A 20,813-nucleotide genomic window follows, 5' to 3' on the forward strand; every position below is an offset into this window, starting at 1 on the left:
TCTCGTGAAAAAGACAAATTTCCGCCGATTTAGTTGGAAGCGGGTCAAATTTGAACTGTAGCTACCTCATAGTTTGCTATTTATTTTTTCAAAAAATCATTTCTAGTTACATAAGGACCTATTTAATCATAAATACATGGTTTGGTGGCGATACGTCGAGGTTTGGGCGGTGGCCGAGGGCCCCAACTCTAGAGCGCGTAAACTCGCATGCCCGTCGCGTGGTCACCGCGTGACCGTAATGTTGCCATGTGTTCTGGGCGGCCTAGGTATGTCTAGTGGGTTAGGCACTCCCCAGGTTGGTGCTAGGAAGAAAATTACAACATAAGATTCTCACGAGGAGACCGATCGATGCTCAAACATGAATTAGCAGCCAAGTGTTTGATTAGCGGTACGGGAAATGCACATGGCCAATGGGTGTGAGTTTTGGCTGAGGATGATCATCTACTAAGGAGAATGTCTTCACAAATTTTTAGCTCAAAAGGAGGATCCTAGGTGGTACTTGCTTTGCAAAGTACCATGCTGGACAAAAATATGAATGTTGAAGCTGGGCTCAAAATAATGAATGGATTGAGCTGAAATTTTGTGGAGGGTGGTTATTTGGGCATAGTAAAGCATTGTAGAAAATTGATACCATTTGGACATGCCAAAGTAGTACTTCCTTCACAATGCTCTTCTATGGACAGAGACTTGGGAAAACTAGTGAGAGAGATTGGATGAATGAAATGAGCTCAAAATTGGTGTAGGTAAGTTACTTAGGTATGGTCATGAGCTGGTAAATTTTCAGATCATTTGGGTAAGCCTAGCTAGTAATTACTTCACAAAGCTTCTCTCGAGGTAGAAACTTTGAAAATTTCCCGAGAAAGATTTACTAGGAAAATTGAGCTGAATATTATCATGTGGCAATGATTTGGGTATGGAAGAGTGCCTGAAAAGTTTGAGGGTAATAGGAGGGGTCTATATAACACTTGCTTTGCAACGTGCCAATTTGGCCATAAAATATATATTGAACCTGGGCTCACATAGATGATTTGACTGAGCTGCAATTTGGAGGAGGGTGATAATTTGGGCATATGAAGGAACTGTATAAATTTCATGTCATTTAGAGATATAAAAAAGGTACTTGCTTCACAATGCTTCTAGGTGGACAAAAACTTTGGAAATTTGCCGAGGAATATTTGCTAGGCAAATGGAGCTGAATTTTGTCATGCGATAATGATTTGGATAGGAAAGAGTGCCCAAAAATTTCAAGGGCAATCAAGAATATATAAATAGCACTTCCTTCACAAAGTGTTATTGTGAACAGAATAGGAAAATGAATATTGTTGAATTAGTTTTGAACTAGGCAAGGAAGGATTTTTACATATTTGATGAAGATATGCCCCAAAGAATTTATGAGATTTTTTGGGGAATTTTAGGAATGATAGAAATATAGGTTGCTTTACAACCTAGAGCAAAAACTGCCACATAGACATGACACATAGGCAAAACTGATGAGATGGCGCCTAGTCGTCACAACCCACCACAATCTACAAGGCTATAACCATCTATATTGGTTATTAACAACTAGAAATAAGGCAGCGGACTAGCACTGTTTTCTTTGTGACCATTTCTTGTAAGGAAATTACGACCTTTCTAACCAAAATGGTCGCAATGGTTTAGGGTTTGGAGCCCCCTGGACAGCTTTTGACCAATTGGTCTAAAATGGTCATAAATTTATGACCAATTCTTCGAGGGTCACTGACAAAAGGTCATAAGTTGACATATTTCTTGTAGTGCAATCTGGATCACCTACTTTGCTCCGGTGCCAAATTAACTCACGCAATGAAAAACACTGCGTGGGAGAGATAGGACCGAGGCAATAAAAAAACACTTGTTTGGGAGAGTGAGAGGCTGGTGTAGTTGGTTTGATTGATTTGTTTATACATGTGGGTCTGTGTGCACAGCGGTGCCAACTCTCTCACATCACGATAGCGGTGCCAAAATCTTTTGATTTGACATCGATGCGTGTTATGTGGCATACTTTTGCGAAATATGGCATCGGCCACAAAGTGAAAGGTAACAAATGCCCAAGCTCTTTACGTGCTCCTAGTTAAATGAGAGGAAAGAGAGAGAGAGAGAGAGAGTGAAAAAATATCACTAGCCAGCCAACCCTATCGTATGAGCGAATAATATTGGTACCTCTTGATGACACGGCAATCTTATGCAGCCAGCTGCTCTAATATGTTCTCTTATTTTGCAAATAAAAAAAGAGCCGAAAGTGAAAAATGTGCTGCACTATAACAATCTCATCGAATGCCTTGATCTCCATCTTACAGAAATTGATTTGATCGACTACCGAGGCAGCACATCTGAGATTAAATTGGCCAGGTTCTTTGTTCTGGAGGCAAGTGTGCTCAAGGTAATGAGATTTGGCGTTCTCTGGCGCAACAATGAATGGCGTGCTGATCACCGCAAGCGTCTAAGCCTAAATGACAAAGTCTCCGCAGAAGTTGAATTTGTTTTTGAAACATCAAGTGGCCAGAGACTCGAAAACTTATTTGCCCATTAGTGACTTGTTAGGGCGGTGGATTTTAGTTTGTACGATAATGCTGCATCCACCTAAAGTAACGAAAGTTCTTACGTAAACTTTCTAGTAATTCCCTCTTCGTAGGTGCAATATTACTCCTAACATTTGTAATATCAGTTTGAAACTTGTAATATTGTCGTGTCCTATTCCTGCGTTTTCAAAATCCTGCGAATCAAACAGGTCCTTAGTTGATGATGATGTTGTGTCTCCCATCTTTCACCAATAGCCGTCGGATCTAGATCTGACGCATACAAACCAACACTACTAAGAAAAACCTTATACACAGAAGTTTATCAGTAGCGCGATTTAAAAATGAGCGCTACTGCTAATTAGTAGCAGCGAGGGGTATAAAAACCGCGCTACTACTAAATTGATAGTAGTAGCGAGGGGTATAAACCCACGCTACTATTAAATGGTCTCCAACAATGCCCCCGGGATAGGCCATAGTAGTAGCGAGGGGTATAAAACCAGCGCTATTACTAAGTAAGTAGTAGTAGCGCACGTAAGACTCCCGCTACTACTGAGCGTGTCCACCCTGGCCCGATCCACACTCCCAACCCCCGATCCACCCCACCCCACCAACCGTCGTCCCACTCCACCCACCCCCGTCTAAAAAAATCCAATTCCGATCCAGATCCCCACCACCTCCACCTCCGATCCAGATCCCCTCCTCCTCCTCCCGCGGCCGCACGGCGCGCCAGTTGCCCTTCTTCCGCGACCTCGCCTCCCCCGTCCCGTCCCACCGCGGCGGCCCCCACTTCGCCTCTCCCGCGGCCGCCCTGCCCTCCGCACGCCGCCGTCGTCGCGGCGTCGCTCCCCACCCGCCCGGCCGCACCCACCTCCGGAGCAGGTGAGGATCCTCCCCGTCGTGGTTTCTGCTCGCCGTCGCCGGCCGTGGTCTCCGCGCGCTCGCTGCTTGCTCTTCCCCGAGCCCCCGCCGACCCTGATTTCTGAGCAGTTCCTCGCACGCACGCGGCGCTGGCGGGGGTTCGATCCGTGCGTGGCTCGAGTGAAATCCATGGGCGAGATTGGAGGACGTACGGGGGTTCGATTTGTGCGTGGCTCGGGTGAAATCGGTGAGCGAGCTTGCAGGTTGGAGCGCGGGGGCTTGATTTGTGCGTGTTTCGGGGTGAAATCCGTGAGCGAGCTTGGAGCACGGCGGTTCGATTTGGTAATCTCTGACGGCGTTCTCTGCAGGTGACGATGTTTGCTTGTTAGGCTGATGGGTTGCTTGGTGTTTGTCGTTGTAGGCTGCCTGGTGACTATGGGTTTGATCCCCTGGGGCTCGGGAAGCAACCTGAGGACCTGAAGTGGTACGTCCAGGCTGAGCTCGTGCACTGCCGGTTCGCCATGGCATCCTCGGAACTGATGTAAGCTGCTCACTTGACCTCTTTGTTAATTCCTGCAAAATGCCGGCATGTTCTCAGTAACCATAGCACTGAAGCTTGATTTTGCAAAAAAAAAAAAAGCTGTAGAGGTGCCTAAATTATGATATAAAGTGATAAACTATGAAAAACAGAGTGAGAAACCAATCATGACTTCTGGATTTTGACAGTGGAAATGGAAGGGCAGTACGATCCCCTCTTGTTAAAAAAAGAAGAGAAACCAAGATATAAGGCAGGAACTATACAATCTCAACGCCAGCAAAATCATATACAACATATCAGCTCCATAAGAGCATCTTAGGATTTCATTTTCCAAGATTGATAGCATTCTTTCCATATTGAAGCATCCTTGCTTACAGAAATCAAACATGAAATCGATGTCTTTAATGCTCCGCTGTGCTTCTATCGTATCACATGGTCTAATTGGTGTGTTTCTGTGTAGTTGATCCGTGTATCAGGACTCGGCAACCTACCAGTATGGTTTGAAGCAGGTGCCACAAAATTTGACTTCGCCAACACCACATCACTCTTCTTTGTCCAGCTTCTCTTGATGGGGTAATTCGACATCCAACTGAAACATTTACTCAGAATTTGTTTAGTAACTCAGAAGTTTTAAATGGTGTAGACTGTAATGACTTGAAACACGGCATGACTGACCTGTTTCTGTCATAAATCTAATCCTTGACAGGTTTGTCGAAACAAAGAGGTACATGGAATCATGGATGCAAACAGTTCTGCATTGTGGAGTATAGGCAGTCACATGATCCAGAAGCATGTATACATGTCATGGACCACGGAGCCCAGCCATGGATGAGCAGCAGCAGTTCAAAGTTAATGTCAAGGTTCTTCTAGTTTGAATCTACATACATACATGCTTTACTGAATTTTTGCTGCTTGGTCAGATTCTAGTGTTGAATAAGATGGACACTGGCTGCATTGTTTGCTAATTAATTATTTTGCTTGCTCCCACAAAAATTCACTATAATTTAGTTTGCCGATTGGTCTAGTTGGATTTCTCAAGATGTTAGCAAAGCGCGCCACACTACTGCTATCTGTCAACTGAATGAAGCTGCAAAATTTGGAGTTGCTGCTGCTTCTTGTGTTCATTTCCTTGCTGTCGAATTCGTACCTGACTAGTCTAGTTAGTACTATTGCAGCAGGTTGATTGACGGAAAACTCTTGCCCCTGCTTAACATATCTAAAATCTAGTCAAATTCATCAACAACATATTTTTTACAACAACAATGCATTCAATAATCTGACCTATCTATATGCACACTTTGAGGAAGAAACAGGAGATATATGTGCTTCTATTGCTTCTAAATTATATACATGTATTTTTAGTTATTCAACATGCTTCAAGCTTTTTCTGTTCGATTTGGTGCAGGAGGATGCCCGAGCTGACCAGGAGGACACCCTTCTGCACCTCGGCCACCACACAAGGTCGTCCTTCTATTTTTTTTTCGCTGTTTGTTCATGTCCTACTTGTGTTTCAGTTCCATTGGCTCCTACTGCAAACAGGTCTATAACAGGTGCTTGTGTTCTGCATAGTAGCAGATCTGTTTATGTGAGCTACAATGGCCTACTTCTTCCTAATAATATGAACACTCTCATCTTGCCATTTTCCCCTCTCCTGCAGGTTAACACCTGGAGAGGCTCGAGCTATGAGCAACGAGCTGTTGCTGCTGCCGCTGGATGCTCCAGTGGCGAAACCTCCGTCGATTCCCTCCACGGCCACTACCACTACCCTAGCTACCGCCGCCGACGGAACCACCACCATATCCTCGCTCGGCCAAGACCAGCTCCTTGAGATCTTCCTCCTCCTGCCGAGCCTGCCGGCTCTCGTCCGCGCCACGCTCACTTGCCGCTTGTGGCTCGGTGCTGTCTGCTCCTTCCGCAACCTCTTCCGTGCCCTCCACCCGGCGCCCCTCATCGGGATCTTCCTCGATGTCGACAAAGGCAATGCCCGCTTGTTCGCCCCCTTCAGCCACTCAGATCCCGGCGTCAATAAGGACATTACATTGGCAGATTAGCGCAATTTTTCCTTTTCATTTTTCTTATTATTGGAGTGAGGATGTTAGAATGAGGAATTGTATGATAGTAGATACGGCAACAGTGTAATAGTATAATCAGGAATAACGACATTTCCATCACTATTGTGTTTTCTTGAACTGTATGCATAAAATGGAATTTGTTGATTTTATTTTTTTATTCCTAATTCGTTAGCAGTGGCGTGGGGACAAATGTGCACGCTACTGGTATTTAGGATACTAGTAGCGTTGGTATTATAGACGCGCTACTACTATTTCATTAGTAGTAGCGTGGGTTCATAATAGTAGTAGCGTGGGTGGAAACGCGTTACTACTAATTTTGTTAGTAGTAGCGCGGGTTGAACCCACGCTACTACTAACTATTAGCTGTAGCGCCATACTAGTAGCGCGGGTCCGCGCTGCTAGTAGCCTTTTTCCTAGTCTAGTAGTGCAAGCTTCTCCATTTTTGCAAAAAGATGCCCGCACTTGTTCCCTATTTACAAACAACTCCTTGTCTCTCACAATCAGCCTCATCTCCTCACCACCACATCTAGGAGTAGAAGGCCGTGGAAAAATCTGGTGTGATGGCCGCTGCCGGAGCCGTCCACCCCCAATCTTGGTGTTCTGTGCAATTGCACAGGCATCTACGCACGGGAAATTATGTCAAACAGGGCTAGTTGTAAGCAGGCTAGCTCTACAACCATGATGATAGTGACTGCAGACGGTGAGGCTGACTATGGTATGCCGAACACGGCGCCTATACTCAGGTGTCATCTCACTACACCACGCACTAGATTTCCCTACTGATGTCTGTTAGGAAAAGTCAATTTTACCAACATACTGTTGGTCGGGAAAACTTCTATCTAACCGTTGGTCGGCAATACTGATGTATTGAGTCCAACTGGCAGTCGGCAATCCTGGAATGTTTCACGTTGGACTATCGGTCGGAAAAGTTCGTATCTTCATCAGACTGTTGGTCGGCGATTAATGCGGACTGACTGTTCATTACCAATTAGGCCGGCCCGTCTTTGCGCGCGCACGGGCCGAAAACTTAGCGCCAGGACTCCTTATTTTTTCATTCGGCCTTCAAAAGGTGCCACGACCAAATCCAAATCCCCCAAACCTAAATGAGCAATTTGATTATATGACACATCTTTCCTGGGAGTTTGATCCAATGACACACTTTTCATCTGATTTGATTATATGACACACCTTTGATTGATGGATAGATTAAATGACACAAATTGAGTTTTTTCTCTCCTTTTCCAGGTATTGGCCCGCACAGATTATTTTAGGACGGTTCTGCCCTCTCATGCATCGATTCACTTGCCTGGTTCGATCGAGCCTGCGAAACCACGCAGAGAGGCCAGACGAGGCGACGGACAGGAAGATGAAGCACCGCGCCGCCGCCTCCCCGGCTCCTGGCTTGGTCCCACCGCGCGCCGCCTCTCCCCAGCGCCTACCTCGCCGTGCATCTTGCCCAACGTGCTGCTAATTCCCCTCGGCCTCATGTCCTGCTTCCTCTCCTCCCGTGACGATCCATCGGTTCTGCCGCCGCCGCCTCGCTCATCGAAGATCTCACAGGTGGCATCCCATCCCTCCTCTCTCTCTCATGGTGAAAAAAACTGAAGTTTTTCTTCAATTGTGTATAACATTTGTCGGTTTTTTAATTCGACAAATCGATGCATTCTGTAGGAAACTTTCTATGGAAACAAGGACTCCCACTTCTCCACCAAAAGTTGTTGTGAAGGCCACAAAGAAGATCACACCGAGGAAGAGAAAAACAGTGTATCATACTAGCATGTCATGTTGTGATTTGTCGTGTGTGTAGTGATCTTCATGCAAATTGAGGCCACAAGTTCTCGAAGTTGATCCTTTTGGACTGAATTCTTGCCCTGGATGTCTTCTGTGAACTTTTCGTGTGTACTGAGATGAGGACTCACTTTATGCTTTTGAATGCAACTTGTGAGAGATGACTCACCTTTTGCTTTAAATCAATATTCATACCTATCAATTATGGATTGTCAAGTCTATCGGTACATATGCACCTTATTCAGCTGATTTTGTGGATTCACATATATATATTATTGTGACATATGAAAATGGTACTCCCTCCGTCCCTAATTACTCGTCGTGGTTTTAGTTCAAATTTGAACTAAAACCATGACAAGTAATTTGGAACGGAGGGAGTACAAAAAAAGGAGAGATCATGTCAAGGTAAAATGTCAATTTTCTGAACAAAACTGTACATCAATTCATGCTACAACCATCAAGCAAGGGCTACAGTTATAGTAGTTTGTTGCTGGCCGTATGCTACTTCAGACAACAACAGCGAGCAGCTACAGAAGGCTTCAGCCAACAGCAAAAGCTAGCAGCGAAGACCTACAGAGCTAACGAACAGTTACAAAGCTACTGTAGCAACGATGGCACGCTCTGGCGACGGCGCGGCCGTGCCGGCGACGGGAAGGAGACACAGCGAGGAAGCGGGCGCGCCCAGGAAGAGCCACGGTGAGGTGCAGGCGCCGGTAAGGAGGCATGCATCAGGATCACCTCGTTCCATACGTAGAGCTCTCATATGTACGCGTGCATGCATGGAGCATCTACATGCATGTACTGATCGAGGCTGGCCTCATGTGCGTGTTTCCGTTCGACCACGAAGGCTCGATCGAACCAGGCAAGTGAATCGACGAGGGCAAAACCGTCCTCAAACAAATTATGTTCGGGCCAATACCTGAAAAAGAGAGAAAAACTCAATTTGTGTCATTTAATCTAGCTATCAATCAAAGGTGGGTCATATAATCAAACTAAAAGAAAAGCGTGTCACTAGATCAAACTCCCAGGAAAGGTGTGTCATATTATCAAATTGCTCAACCTAAATCCTCTCACACACTCCCTCCGCCGCCGCCCGCTAGCTAGCAGCCCACACGCCGCCGACCACCCGCCGTCTCCAGCACGCCGTCACCTTTCTCCTTCATCCTCCTGCACCCCCACTGCTTAGGCCCCGAACACTTCTAACCCTAGCTTGTGCGCTGTAGTTCGGGGAGAGGCCAAGGCGCGGTGGTGGACGCTGCCATCCCTCTCAGATCCGGGGCTGAGAGAGGGAGGGAAGGAGAGGTGGGTCACCTTCGAGAGAGAGCACTCGCACCCTCGCTCGTCAGTCGTCACCCAGGGGCCGCCACCATCGCCGCCACGCCATGGGCTTCCTCCGATCTGCGCTCGCCGATTCGTTTGAAGAAGGATCTGGCCGTTGACTGCTGGTGCTTCCCTTCCCCGGGCAGTGAGTGTTCTTTTCACTCTCCTCTCCCTCTCCACCCATCCCCAATCGGTGCCGCTGTTGATTTATTTGATTTTCCCTTTTTAGTTCAGATCAGCCATGACATGGGATAGTACTTCTATCCAGCAAACAGAGTTTTGGATGTGAGCTCCAGCTCAAGCAGAGCATCAAAAACAGGGGCTCTATCTGCTAATGGGGTAGCCGGAAATGCAGTCTAAGAGATACATCTCGTGTGATTTCTGGATATGAGAACTTGAGAAGAACAAGCTTGATGCTATTATTGGAAAAAATAATCTATTCTACAGGTATTCCTTTCAGTAGTGTTGCCAGAAACCTTAATTAGCTACTGTTTTTTATGAACTGGTTGTGATTGATTTGAGAACTTTAGAGCTTGTGAGTTGTAATTTGTGATGTTTGAACCCTTGCCAGACTATCAAATTATGATATGTCTGCCTGAAGGTCAATACAAGGGTAATCATCATATGAAAATTCATTACTTTATATATATAGAAAAATGTATCCACATATCTGTGCTTTGAGATGAGGGACAACCCCGAGAACTAGCTTCAGGTTCCGCAAAAAGTCCAAATAATCATACTAATGTTTCAGACTTTTATTTAAGCATTGTAGAATTCTGGCAAACATAGGACTATATTAAACTTAGTTCAGTTTTTTCTGGAATGAAGATAAAGTACATATCTAGCAGTTTGTATTTATACAGTCATGCTTCTATAGATTTTACAGTTTTATTTTCTCTTTAAATTTGCTTCAGTTGTTCTGTAACTTCCAGAATAGTTCATGTATCCCATATTTTTCCAGGATTCTTCTTTGCATCCCATACACATAGACGGAGTGGGAGGCTGCCGCAGCGGTGCTGGACTTGGAGCCCAAGCCATCCGCTGCCGCCAACAGGTTGCACGTATTCGCGGAAATCACCAAAATTGTGATGTCTGTATAGAAAATCAGTGTTTTCTTGGTTCATATCGTATCTGAAACTTGGAATGTTGATTGTTAGGCACAACTTAACTTTCACAGTAGCCTACATATTCTTCTGCTCACAAACAGGGCAAAACATGCACCATAGAATGCTGGGAGAACATTGATTTATTTTGCTCTTCGTACTTTTATTAGATAAGCCACATTGCAAGGAGAATATGGATTTATGTTGCTCTTCCTGCTATTATTAGATAGGCCACATTCTTTTTGTATCATTCATGCCTTTGTTGCTAACAGTATGGTTATGTAAATTCAACATTGATGTTTAATGTTATTACATGATTTACACAAAGCTGGTATTCATATTACATGAGATGTTGCAGGTGTTGACAGTATGATGCCTTCAGAATTGGCTCTCAGAACTTTCAACCAAGATTAGAGCTAGCATACAGTTTGCAGTTTATAGTCGTACTCATACTCAATGAGTCCCTACCTCGGCTTCTAGGCAAGATATTCTTTAATTTTAGGTAAGCTCTAATTTGTAAAGCATTATTGCAGCTTTTAGAAACTCTGAATCTCAGATTTATTGAGATATCGAAATCCCAGTTTGAGATTCATCGAGATAAGGAGATCTTATTCGACCATGTAATTTAAATATTATTCCAATGAGTATTGTTGATTGTCGTTTTTAACAATATTACTCAACTTATGGTCACTTCCCTATGTTTAGTTCAGCGCCATTCTTTTCTCTTATTCGTTTTGGTAAAAAGAAATCTCTCACTATCAAATGTATTATGTAATCCTTTTTCGCTCAGCAGCAGTAAATTTCATAGAGGTGATGTAATATATAATGTCATTATTGTTGTAGAAGTTGCAGAAGTGTAATGCTGACTCTACACGAATGATTATTATCCCTACATGCATAACATATTATAAAGAGATCTTCCTATGTGCCCCTTTTGTAAGGATGCATGCTGACATGTGCACATCGTTTCGAGCTTGTTTTGGTGCATCTTTTATCCTGCTTCAGCTGGTTAGCCTGAATCCTCTTTTCTCCTGTTTCAGTTGATTAGCAACCAGTATTGTTCAGGAATTTTGAGTGGCACACATCCTGGTCTGGCGAGCCGATGACCGGACATCATTTGTCAAGGTTTGTGCACATTGAAAACTCTTGCTGTGGATATGAATGGTGTTCATCGCAAACTGATGTAGCTTCTTAATATGAGTACTATATTAGATTGATCCTTTTGAATTAAGTTGATGTAAAATTATTTCTTCAACCCGTGCTCTCTCAGCCTCTTCTCTCTTTTTTCATTGTTACTTATATATACATAGGGAGCTGACCTTCATGCACCACTCAGGCACCACATCTAGCCACTAACATCACGTCTAGGCACTAGCTCACTCCCACTCACACAACTAACTCCATGCACTTAGTAATCCCTACATGCATGCATGTCCACTTGCGCAGCTCCACTCAACGGCCACACACCTGGTCAGTGGCCATGTAGATAAAAAACTAACTAACTTGCCTATTCTCCTCTAGCTATTCCAGTCGTCAAGCGCCTTGCCGCTTCACATGGCATGCTGCATCACACAGCACCGCGGCTTCACGCCGCCATCGGCATCTCACCATGCTCGCCGCATTGCATGGCAGCCTGGTACCTCGCCTCCTCCATGCACTTGATTTAAGCTTCGACGACTAGACACTCCTTTACCATCTATGTTACATGCCTAACGAAAGCAAACTAAGTATGCGGATACAAAATATAAAGATTAGTGCGAACAATCTCAACCGAGGTTCAACGTTAGTGTTAACACATGATTATTGAATTCTCTGTATTTATTACTATTTGTATTTTTGAGAATGCGATGATCCTGTATGTTGTTATTTTGGCACCGTGGTATAGTTTCTAATAGTGTATTATAATTGAGAATTGATTAACTTTTGCAGGAAGCAAAAAGGACTACACTCACAAGGAACCATGAAGCCAACGATCCACGTCAACTAGATGTTTTAGCTTTCATTTTGTACAATTGATGTCTCATACTTGCATCTTTTGGTTGTCCTTTTGTAAACCTGATGTATGGTTTCTTGGTGGTTTTGTTTAGAACAGGTTGAAGTGTATGTATGTGCCAATTAGTTAATGGAATAAAAAAATGTTTAGTGCTCCCCATTTTAGCTTGACGTATGGTGTTTGGGTGATTATGCTTAGAACACATGAACTATATGTACGTGACAATCAGTACCATATGTTTATTAAAGTTGTGGTTGGCTAAACAAAATGTTGATGAACTATTGTTCGGCAAAAGAAAACCGCATCTGATTGTTGGTCGGCAAAACAAACGCCGTCTGATTGTCGGTTGGGAAAGCCTAATGCTAGGCCCAAGAGAATGTTGGTTGGAAAAGAATACCCTGTCCAACAAACGGTCGGGAAAGGCCCGTTGCTGCCCTAACAGACTATTGGTCGGGAAAGGCCCATGGTAGGCCCAACAGGCTGTCTGTCGGGAAAGATATATCATAGCCATCAAGCAGTCGGCCGGGAAAACTATGTCGGTTGGGAAAGGGTTTTCCCGTCTGGACTTTTCCCAACAGACAAGGTTGGTCGGCAACAATTTTTCCCGACCGACTGTCTGTTGGAAGAAGTTGTATTCCCCACCAACCTGTGTGTTGGGGATGTAGTGCTGTGGTGTAGTGTCTCTGGCGCAGGGTCTTGTCACTTCACTGTGAGGAGAAGCACGTAATAATTTGACCAACGGATAGTACAGTGCTAGTACTCCTACTACTACTCCTACATTGGTAGTACTACTACTAGTACTAGTAGCACCACCGTCTGGATTTAGGAGTACTACCACGTCCATCTGGATTTTAGTATTTGACTAGCAATATCTAGTAATGCATGTCACCAAAAATGTACTAATCCCTCTGTAAATAAATACATGGTGTTTTATTCCTATCGGCGAGAGAACTTAATGTTTTTTTGCTACTCCTAACTAGAGTACTAATAGGATTACATGCAATGAACTAAACACTGCATGTCATGTTTGGTAGTCTCAAGTCATTGAAAGCATGCACGACCCACATCTCTCATTGGTTGATATGTCATGAAATAAGAAACAAGGAGGGAGTTAATGCATCGTGCCTAAGTATTTTGGGATTATTTGGTTTTCGTAAGGTGACTTACACAACATTATTGTTTACATGCATTAACATTTTATTGGTTAAATCAAAGGTCAAAACTTGGCGCAAAATGCAAAGGGGACCAATAAACCAGTAAACATCAAACTTCTCTCGTTTGGCCCCAACTAGAGGTTCGGTGAGATGACTATACTGCACCGGCACGGAGGGGGACGCAGCTTCATTGACTTACGGCAACTGCCTTTGGGTGAATGACACGTGGCCCCAGGGGGTGGCTGGCCCACCTATCATACAGCCAAAGGCAGGTGCAGTAGAGGGCCGAGGAGTAGTACGAAATCCTACGCACCTACGCACGCTAACCTAGGGATGAGTGATCACTCAAATCGCAAGATCAGTTGACTAGAAGCTACGCTAGACCCATGGAGGTGATGAGCGCGAGCATCAGCCGGCTGTGCCAGATGGTCCACGACACCGGCCTACGGCCCGGCATCGAGGAACGTCTCAGGTAGTATTTCTTGAGGCCGCCAGGGTGAGGGGCCGCTTGGACGACAGCTTCGTCTCCTTGTTCGACGAGGTCCTCGTCGGTTTCCTCGACAAGTTCACCGTCGTCAAGAAGTTTGCGGACGACTTTGATGTAAGCCTCTAGCCGACACGCCCAGGCTCTGCGATGCCCGCCACCCTCAACGGACACTATGGTAACAACCTCTTCGACGCACTGGTGGCCCTGCGACTGCCCGCCGTCGCGCCGGAGAATGTCCACCTCGAGGTCGCGCTCTCCGCGCAGCGCCTGGCGCAGCAAGACACCATCGACATAATCACCCACGTCTACGCGCAAATCGTCCACAAGGACTACTACATGCAAGAGGAGGACGATAGGACGCTGGCCTTCTTGGAGCGCAGGGCAACCTTGGACGGCACTGTTCAGAAGCACGTTGAGCTCGCCGCCAACGCTGCTGCTCCTCACACGTCGGTTGGTGACCCGGCGCACTAGGGCGTGAGGATGTCGTTGAACGTTGATGGATCCGTATGTATTTTTATCTTTCGTCAAATCCATGTAGTAGTATATGATACTACAGTAATTATCTTACCTTCCGCATCAACTTCATAATTTTCGTACGTACTCCGTGCATGAACAGCGCTAGAACCAAACTCCTCATTACTCTAGGCAAAATCGTTATTTTCTATCTATCGGTCGCGCCATGGAGCAGAACCAAATTTTACAAGTTACGAGTTCAAAAGGAAAAGCCTGCCGTGTTCGCGTCGCACCCCCACACGGTTGGTCCGGCACGCCGCTCAAGCGGGAATGCGTGCGGTGTTGCATTTTCACTTACAAGTGGGACCGCAGTTGAGCAAACCGACTATCGGCAAACCCCCACCCCGCCCACCGCGCGATGGCTGGAAAACAAGAGGGAGAAGAGATGGCTGTAGCATGGACTCCAAGAAAATTGGTGTCGGATGGGACTCGTGTGGGTGGTGTGTGCCGTACTGCTATATGTGAATGCTAGTTATGGCCCATGCCACCCCACTATATCGAGCCTATATTGAGGTACGTAGAAGAAATTTCCTGCAGTCCGTGCTCAGCCCTCCTCTATCTCTCTTCTCAGCCAGCCAGCGGACGCGCGGAGCCCATCGTCTGTTTGCTCACATGCGGCCCCACATGTCGGTGAAAATGCAAGAGGACCCACTGAACCTGCACATCTTTCACCTCGACGTGCTGGTGATGAGAAAAAATCCAATAAAGATCTTCGGTGGCCGCTTTTGGAGTTACTCAAGAGTAGTAAGATTCTATTTACAGTTTAACCCAAGATGCACATCTCGTGGCTTCAACTAGCACTCTATTTTCTTTCATGACATGACCTGGATGCTGGATGTCCCACGTGTCGGCAAAAGGAGGAAGAACCCAACCAAATCTTTGGTTCTGCTCTCGGATTAGACTAGTTGTGCTAAATTAAAATTTTTATTATGTACTCCCTCCGTTCCAAAATACTTGACTTCCATTTGTCCAAAAATGGATGTACCTATATACTAAGACATGTCTATATACATATATATATATTTTGACAAATAGAAGGCATGTATTGTGCAACGGAGGTAGTAGAATGGATGCAAGTTTTTGTATTGGGAAGAAGAGTACATCCATATATTGATAGAGTGCAATTTAGTAGATGTTCTATCACTCTTAGCTACCATAGAGGCTAGAGATGAGATTAGTGCACTTTTTGATACTCCTACTAGAATAGAGGCTAGACATGAGACTAGATGCGAGGAAGCAACGTCTACTTCTTTACACTCGAAGAAGAAAGAAGCACGTAAGATCGAGCCTCCGTAGATCAACAATGAATGCATCGAGAAGGCACTAATCCAACTTACAGGAGTAGTAAAATGTATTCTTGTGGTTCTTGTTTTCTTTGGTCTTGCGTTTCTAGTCAAAATTATCGTTGGAGTTCGTGCAAAATGGAGGTGCGTTTGGGGTCGTGCGTTGGAGTTGGCCTTACAAGTGGGACCGCAGTTAAGGAAACCGACTATCGGCAAACCCCCACCTCGCCCGCCGCGCGATGGCTGAAGTTAGAGAAACGACGAGGTTGAAGAGATTGCTCTAGCACGGACTCCAAGAAATAATATGGTGTCAGATGGATGTCGTGGTGGTGGCGTGTGCCGTACTCCTGGACGTGAATGCTTGTTCTGGCCCATGCCACCCTACTACTCCTACTACTTACTCCTACTAGTATATAGTATACTAGTATCGAGGATTCGAGGTGCTGGTTACGTACAACGAACACATTAACATATGGCTACAATAAAAACACCCGCCCGACGCGCGAAGCATGTGAAGCTAGTACAAATTTAGAGAAGCGACTCGAAAGCCATTCATAAATTTAGTAAGTTTATCACAGGCAATATCATTTTATTACATACAACAGGTCATCAACCCACATCGACAACGAGGATACATTATAAATACTAAAGTTTTCACCATGCAACAAATAACAAGCAATGAAATGAACTTCAACTCAACCATTCCTCGGTGTTGGAAACGCTTGCTTTGAACCACAAGTGATTCTCTAGGACGGGCCATCGATTGTCGATCTGGAAACCAACGCAGGACTGATCATCCAGGCTGAAGCAGCCTACTATATCCCTACCAGGGTAGGGAACCACACAAATGTCCGAGGTATAGACACAGTTGCTTCTCAGAAATGTGTCAACAGCAGTTGGATCGCCTTTCACCATCATCGGATAGTTTTGTCCAAGGAAGAGCGAGTTTTCTCCAAGACTATCAATTCTGTACCAGGGAGAAGGAGTTGGCACTAGCACACTAGTATCCATCCCAAATACCATAGAACGGGTGTTGGAATAGGTCCGGAGAGTGCGACCATGGAAGTCACCTGCTTCCTTAGCAGTAACATCATCAGTGGGCTGTATACACACAAGAAGAGGTGATCCATCGGAATTAGTTGCCAGGCGCCACAGAGTATATGGGCGCTGCTCGTCCTCATGCTCGTGATCATCAGCATCGTCATCTCCCCCTTGGTTATAAAATTTTTCAAGTATAGGTGGTGGGATGTTCAGAGGACCTTGGAAACACAAGAAGAAGGTTAATTAGTAAAGGGAAACTTGCTAACCTGCATGCATGTGGATGAAACAATTATAATTACGGTGGAAGACAAACATACCGAAACTATGAGGATGCCATGCAAAAACAGTGTCACGAGTGGTGGCAGCAAACACAAGGCCCTCGTATTGAATTGCATCACATTACTCATCCGTGTACAGAACTGATTTTTGAGCAATATCCATCGAGTGAAACCATCAAGGACGGTAACAAGCTTGTCGAAGATAGCATCAACATCATAGTTGCTGTAATTCCAAGAGCGGTTGGGAACTCGACAAATTGCTATCTTCCGTAGAATACAGTCACCATGATCATATTTGAACGTGCGTACATTACCAGTGTGCTCAACCTCTGGGCAGTGTGCTGAGATTTTTGGAAGTGGAACCCGGTGACGAGTGTACACATTCACAAGTTCCCACTCGTAGTTGGACCCAATGTAAACAACCCAATCTCCATTTGCGGCCGCCCAAGCCTTTCCCTCAAGCGATGGCATCTTAACATCATACGTATCATTATCAAGCGGCATCAACTTGCACAGGGCGAGGCCTCCATCGTGCCGGCACCAGTCATCATCAGGGTCACGGCGAAGAAGATAGGGGAGATTAAACCGCTCCTTGACTCTTGGGTTCTTTGTAATGATGTTATTAGTTGAGTCGAGAATGGGCTTGAACGAACCTGCCATGCTAGCCGAGGTGATGACGTCGCGCCGATCAATGAGTTCCTCCACCACGTCATCTTTCAGATCGGGGCAAGAATAATGGGGTCGTTTCTGGCCTGTTCCCTCCATGGAGAAGACGATCGAACAATGGCAGAAGAAAGGGTGAAGGGCTGAAGGAAAATGGAGGAGGGAGAGGAAGAGTGTGCGACAACAGTTCCAAATCGAGACGGAAAGGCGAAGAGTCGGTGGACGGTTGTGAGTTTGCCACGGTTCACAAAGAGGCGCCCCGGCCTACACGTCCATTCGGAAATACTCCTAGTACTCGCCGTCGTCTCACTGATATGTTGGAACGGGACCACATGTCAACGAAACATGGTGTGTAATTTCTCATGCAAAATGCGATCTGGCCGCGTTGGCCCGAGGTGCCGCATTAGTTATCGACCTTTATTTTTTTAATGGCGTGCCGGTCAGTTTTGAAGCACGACTAACTGGTACTGTACGCAGAGAAAATATAAACTACTCTACCACTACTCCACCTCGAGTACTACTAGTATAAAAAAGATATATAGGCTGGAGCTTGAGCGCTTTCTTGCTAAGGGCTGCCCACTTTCTTCTCACACTACCACCCTCTCTCCAGATCTAAAAAATACGGCCCCTCTCTCCCTCCTCACCGGTGGTCACAGATCCGCCGGGGAAGAAAAGGACGTGCAGCATTGACGCACTCGTCGTCGGCGAGCGAGGTCACGCACTGACGACAAGGCCGTTCTCTCAGACCTAGCGCCCGCGCGGGATGGCCTCCGTCCCCAGGCTTGCTGCCGTAGTGTGTGCGGAGGACGACGACCACGAGTGAAGCCACTTGCCGCCGACCCTCAGGTATGCTACCTCTTTTCAAACCATAACCTTGTTCTATTGCCTCATCTGCCACGTCGTTGCATGTGGATCTTTTTCCACGCCACCATCTTCCCAATTTGCTATCCTTTGCTCTGCTGGCCACGCAGACGAAAACCATAATTTGCACTATTAAAGGAAACCCTACTTCATGCAGACTAATCCATGTCTGGGTTGAATAAGGAAAGGAAGGGAGACTGTACTTTCCAAGAGAGTAGGCATCAAACCCGCATCTAGGTTGAAAAGGGGGAAATCAGTAGCTAAGGAACAAGTCTCGTGTCTCTTGGTTGAAGAAGGGCAGAAAGGCATGACAACGCAATAGAGAATGACCAGGTCGATCAATTTGTTGTCCTCGCATAGGAAAAAGGTGACTAAAGAGAGCAAAAATGGGACGTAATCCACATATGCTACCTGGATATTTGTTGCTCTGGGCAACCATACCTCCCTCACCACTCTGCGCCGTGGAGGTACATCGTACTGGTGCGCCCACTGTCCGAATGGGCCTCCCATGCTCTTATTGCCACTTTTTTGTTGTTAGTATAACGCCAGCAGTCAAGTCAAGCAATGCTACTGCTAAAGTGATGCCACATTTAACTAATGCCGCTCTTAGTGTAATGCCATCGATAAATTTAAGCAATGCCATTTAATGTCACTGGATTATTTCAGGGTTAGCTGTTGATTGTGGATGTATTAATGATTTTTCAGCTAAGGCATTCTAATTCTGTTGCACAGCAAGTATACCAACGATGAAACTTGTTATTACCTTCAGATTTTTGCACTGTTAATGCTTATAGATTACATACCTCACTTTCATGAGATAAGTTAATTTTTTTGTACAGTGTCACCAAAATGCCAAGGCGCTGATGTCATTTTATTTTGGTTAAACTTCACAGACAATTATGAAGACAAGAGGAAAGGTCAAGAATGGGCACCTCCTCCTCCGACTGTTCTCTTGATTCATTCGATCAAGTTTTTATGTTTGATCGATTATCAAGATTGGGATAGCAATTTTTAAGGTCCCCCCGGGTTCGAAATGATATTTACCTTGGAGGTACATGGTTTGCAATTTTTTTATACTGTCATTAGTTAATAATGCTAGTTACCTTCAGACTTTTGTATTTGGTTTAATGCTCATGCAGAGCTAGTATACCAATGCCGAAACTTGTTACCTTTACATTTTGTATTGTTAATTCTTATAGAAACCTTCCAGTGCTAGAGTTTATTGAAATCTGTTCAGTAAAACCATTGTACTGTACCCTGTAATAAACTAACTACTCTACTGTTGCACTAGCCACTGGATTAGTGTATATTTGTAGTATTCGAATGGTGTTGCATTAGCGTATGGACATAAATAAAGTGTGGCAAGCTTTCCCAGATATGTGCTCAAGAAAACTACTACCTGTTTTTCTAAATACTAGACATTTGGGTACTTTAAATTGAACCGTGAAAACGTCTTATATTAAGGAACAAAGGGTGTAGAGTTCACTCAAATTATCCCGGTAAAGCTAGTCACACCTTTGTTAAAATTAATGTTCATTATGTTATCAGAGGAGGTCTGTATGTTTGTCTCTAATGTCTGTCGACTACATACCTGACATCATGATGTAATGTTAAGTCATTTCCTTTTGTACAGTGTCACTGAATTGTCAAGGCGGTGATGGCATTTTATTTTAGTAGAACTACACAAAATTTGCTTAAAAGAAGAGGAAAGGTCAGGAATGGCTCAGTTTTTCAGAAAAAACTATGTATGCCTTCCTGACATCAGCCGTTGTTGCTTTATTTATTCCTTCAAACAGGTGGTTAGAAACAGTCTTGCTACTTTTTCCCATTATGAAATTGGAATGCTTATATTTGTGAGTCTATGCTTCAACTAGTGCCCCTTTTAGAGTAATCACACTTTCAATATCTATGCAAATAGGGATGCTCGATTTTAGTGGAACTGCACAAAAAGTCCAACTGGTTCAACATTAGGAGCATGTTTTTTCCAAACCTTTATATCCAATTGGTGGCACTATGAGATGTTCATTACGAAGGTACATGGTTTGCTACTATCTTGCTACTCTTTTTGTACTGTCATTAGATAGTAATACTAGTGGTTTGCATGTGAATTTATTGTCAGGGTGGACCTACATTGGAGGTGCAGGACAGGATTCAATGATTGGATGCTCAATTTCGGTTGTATTGATTTCACCTCTTCCATCACTGCGAACATGGATATCCTTGGTCTGATGAAGAATAGGCGCCATATTTCTGCTTTGAACCAGCAAATCAATTTAGTATGAAATTGTCCAGGGCAAAACATAACTATATCAGATTGTCCAGTG

The 20,813-nt window shown here is 44.8% G+C and overlaps 1 protein-coding gene and 1 long non-coding RNA gene across 7 annotated transcripts; both read left to right on the top strand.

Moving 5' to 3' along the window:
- Nucleotides 1-3,153: 3,153 nt before the first annotated feature.
- LOC125535915 (uncharacterized) lies at nt 3,154-6,162 on the top strand. Of its 4 annotated transcripts, XM_087543260.1 has the most exons (7): nt 3,154-3,416; nt 3,525-3,737; nt 3,817-3,936; nt 4,394-4,506; nt 4,640-4,793; nt 5,339-5,394; nt 5,591-6,162. In XM_087543260.1, exons 5-7 carry the CDS (start codon nt 4,725-4,727, stop codon nt 5,982-5,984), a joined length of 519 nt encoding a protein of 172 aa, XP_087399386.1. In that variant the 5' UTR covers nt 3,154-3,416; nt 3,525-3,737; nt 3,817-3,936; nt 4,394-4,506; nt 4,640-4,724; the 3' UTR covers nt 5,985-6,162. The 4 variants fall into 4 exon arrangements, with proteins under 4 accessions (XP_087399386.1, XP_087399385.1, XP_087399389.1 ...); XM_087543259.1 differs by having other exon boundaries at nt 3,154-3,737; XM_087543263.1 differs by having other exon boundaries at nt 3,154-3,737; nt 4,640-4,781.
- A 2,625-nt stretch (nt 6,163-8,787) lies between these two features.
- Nucleotides 8,788-12,379, top strand: LOC125535916 (uncharacterized). Of its 3 annotated transcripts, none has more exons than XR_007294858.2 (6): nt 8,788-9,258; nt 9,343-9,560; nt 10,075-10,198; nt 10,575-10,718; nt 11,257-11,341; nt 12,146-12,379. It is a non-coding gene; the product is annotated as an uncharacterized LOC125535916 (long non-coding RNA). The 3 variants fall into 3 exon arrangements; XR_015615789.1 differs by having other exon boundaries at nt 9,348-9,560; XR_007294856.2 differs by having other exon boundaries at nt 8,789-9,258; nt 10,075-10,167.
- The last annotated feature ends 8,434 nt before the right edge of the window (nt 12,380-20,813 follow it).

This window comes from Triticum urartu, chromosome 2A (genome assembly GCF_056163025.1).
Source record: "Triticum urartu cultivar PI428250 chromosome 2A, HENAU_Tu73, whole genome shotgun sequence".
NCBI lineage: Eukaryota > Viridiplantae > Streptophyta > Magnoliopsida > Poales > Poaceae > Triticum > Triticum urartu.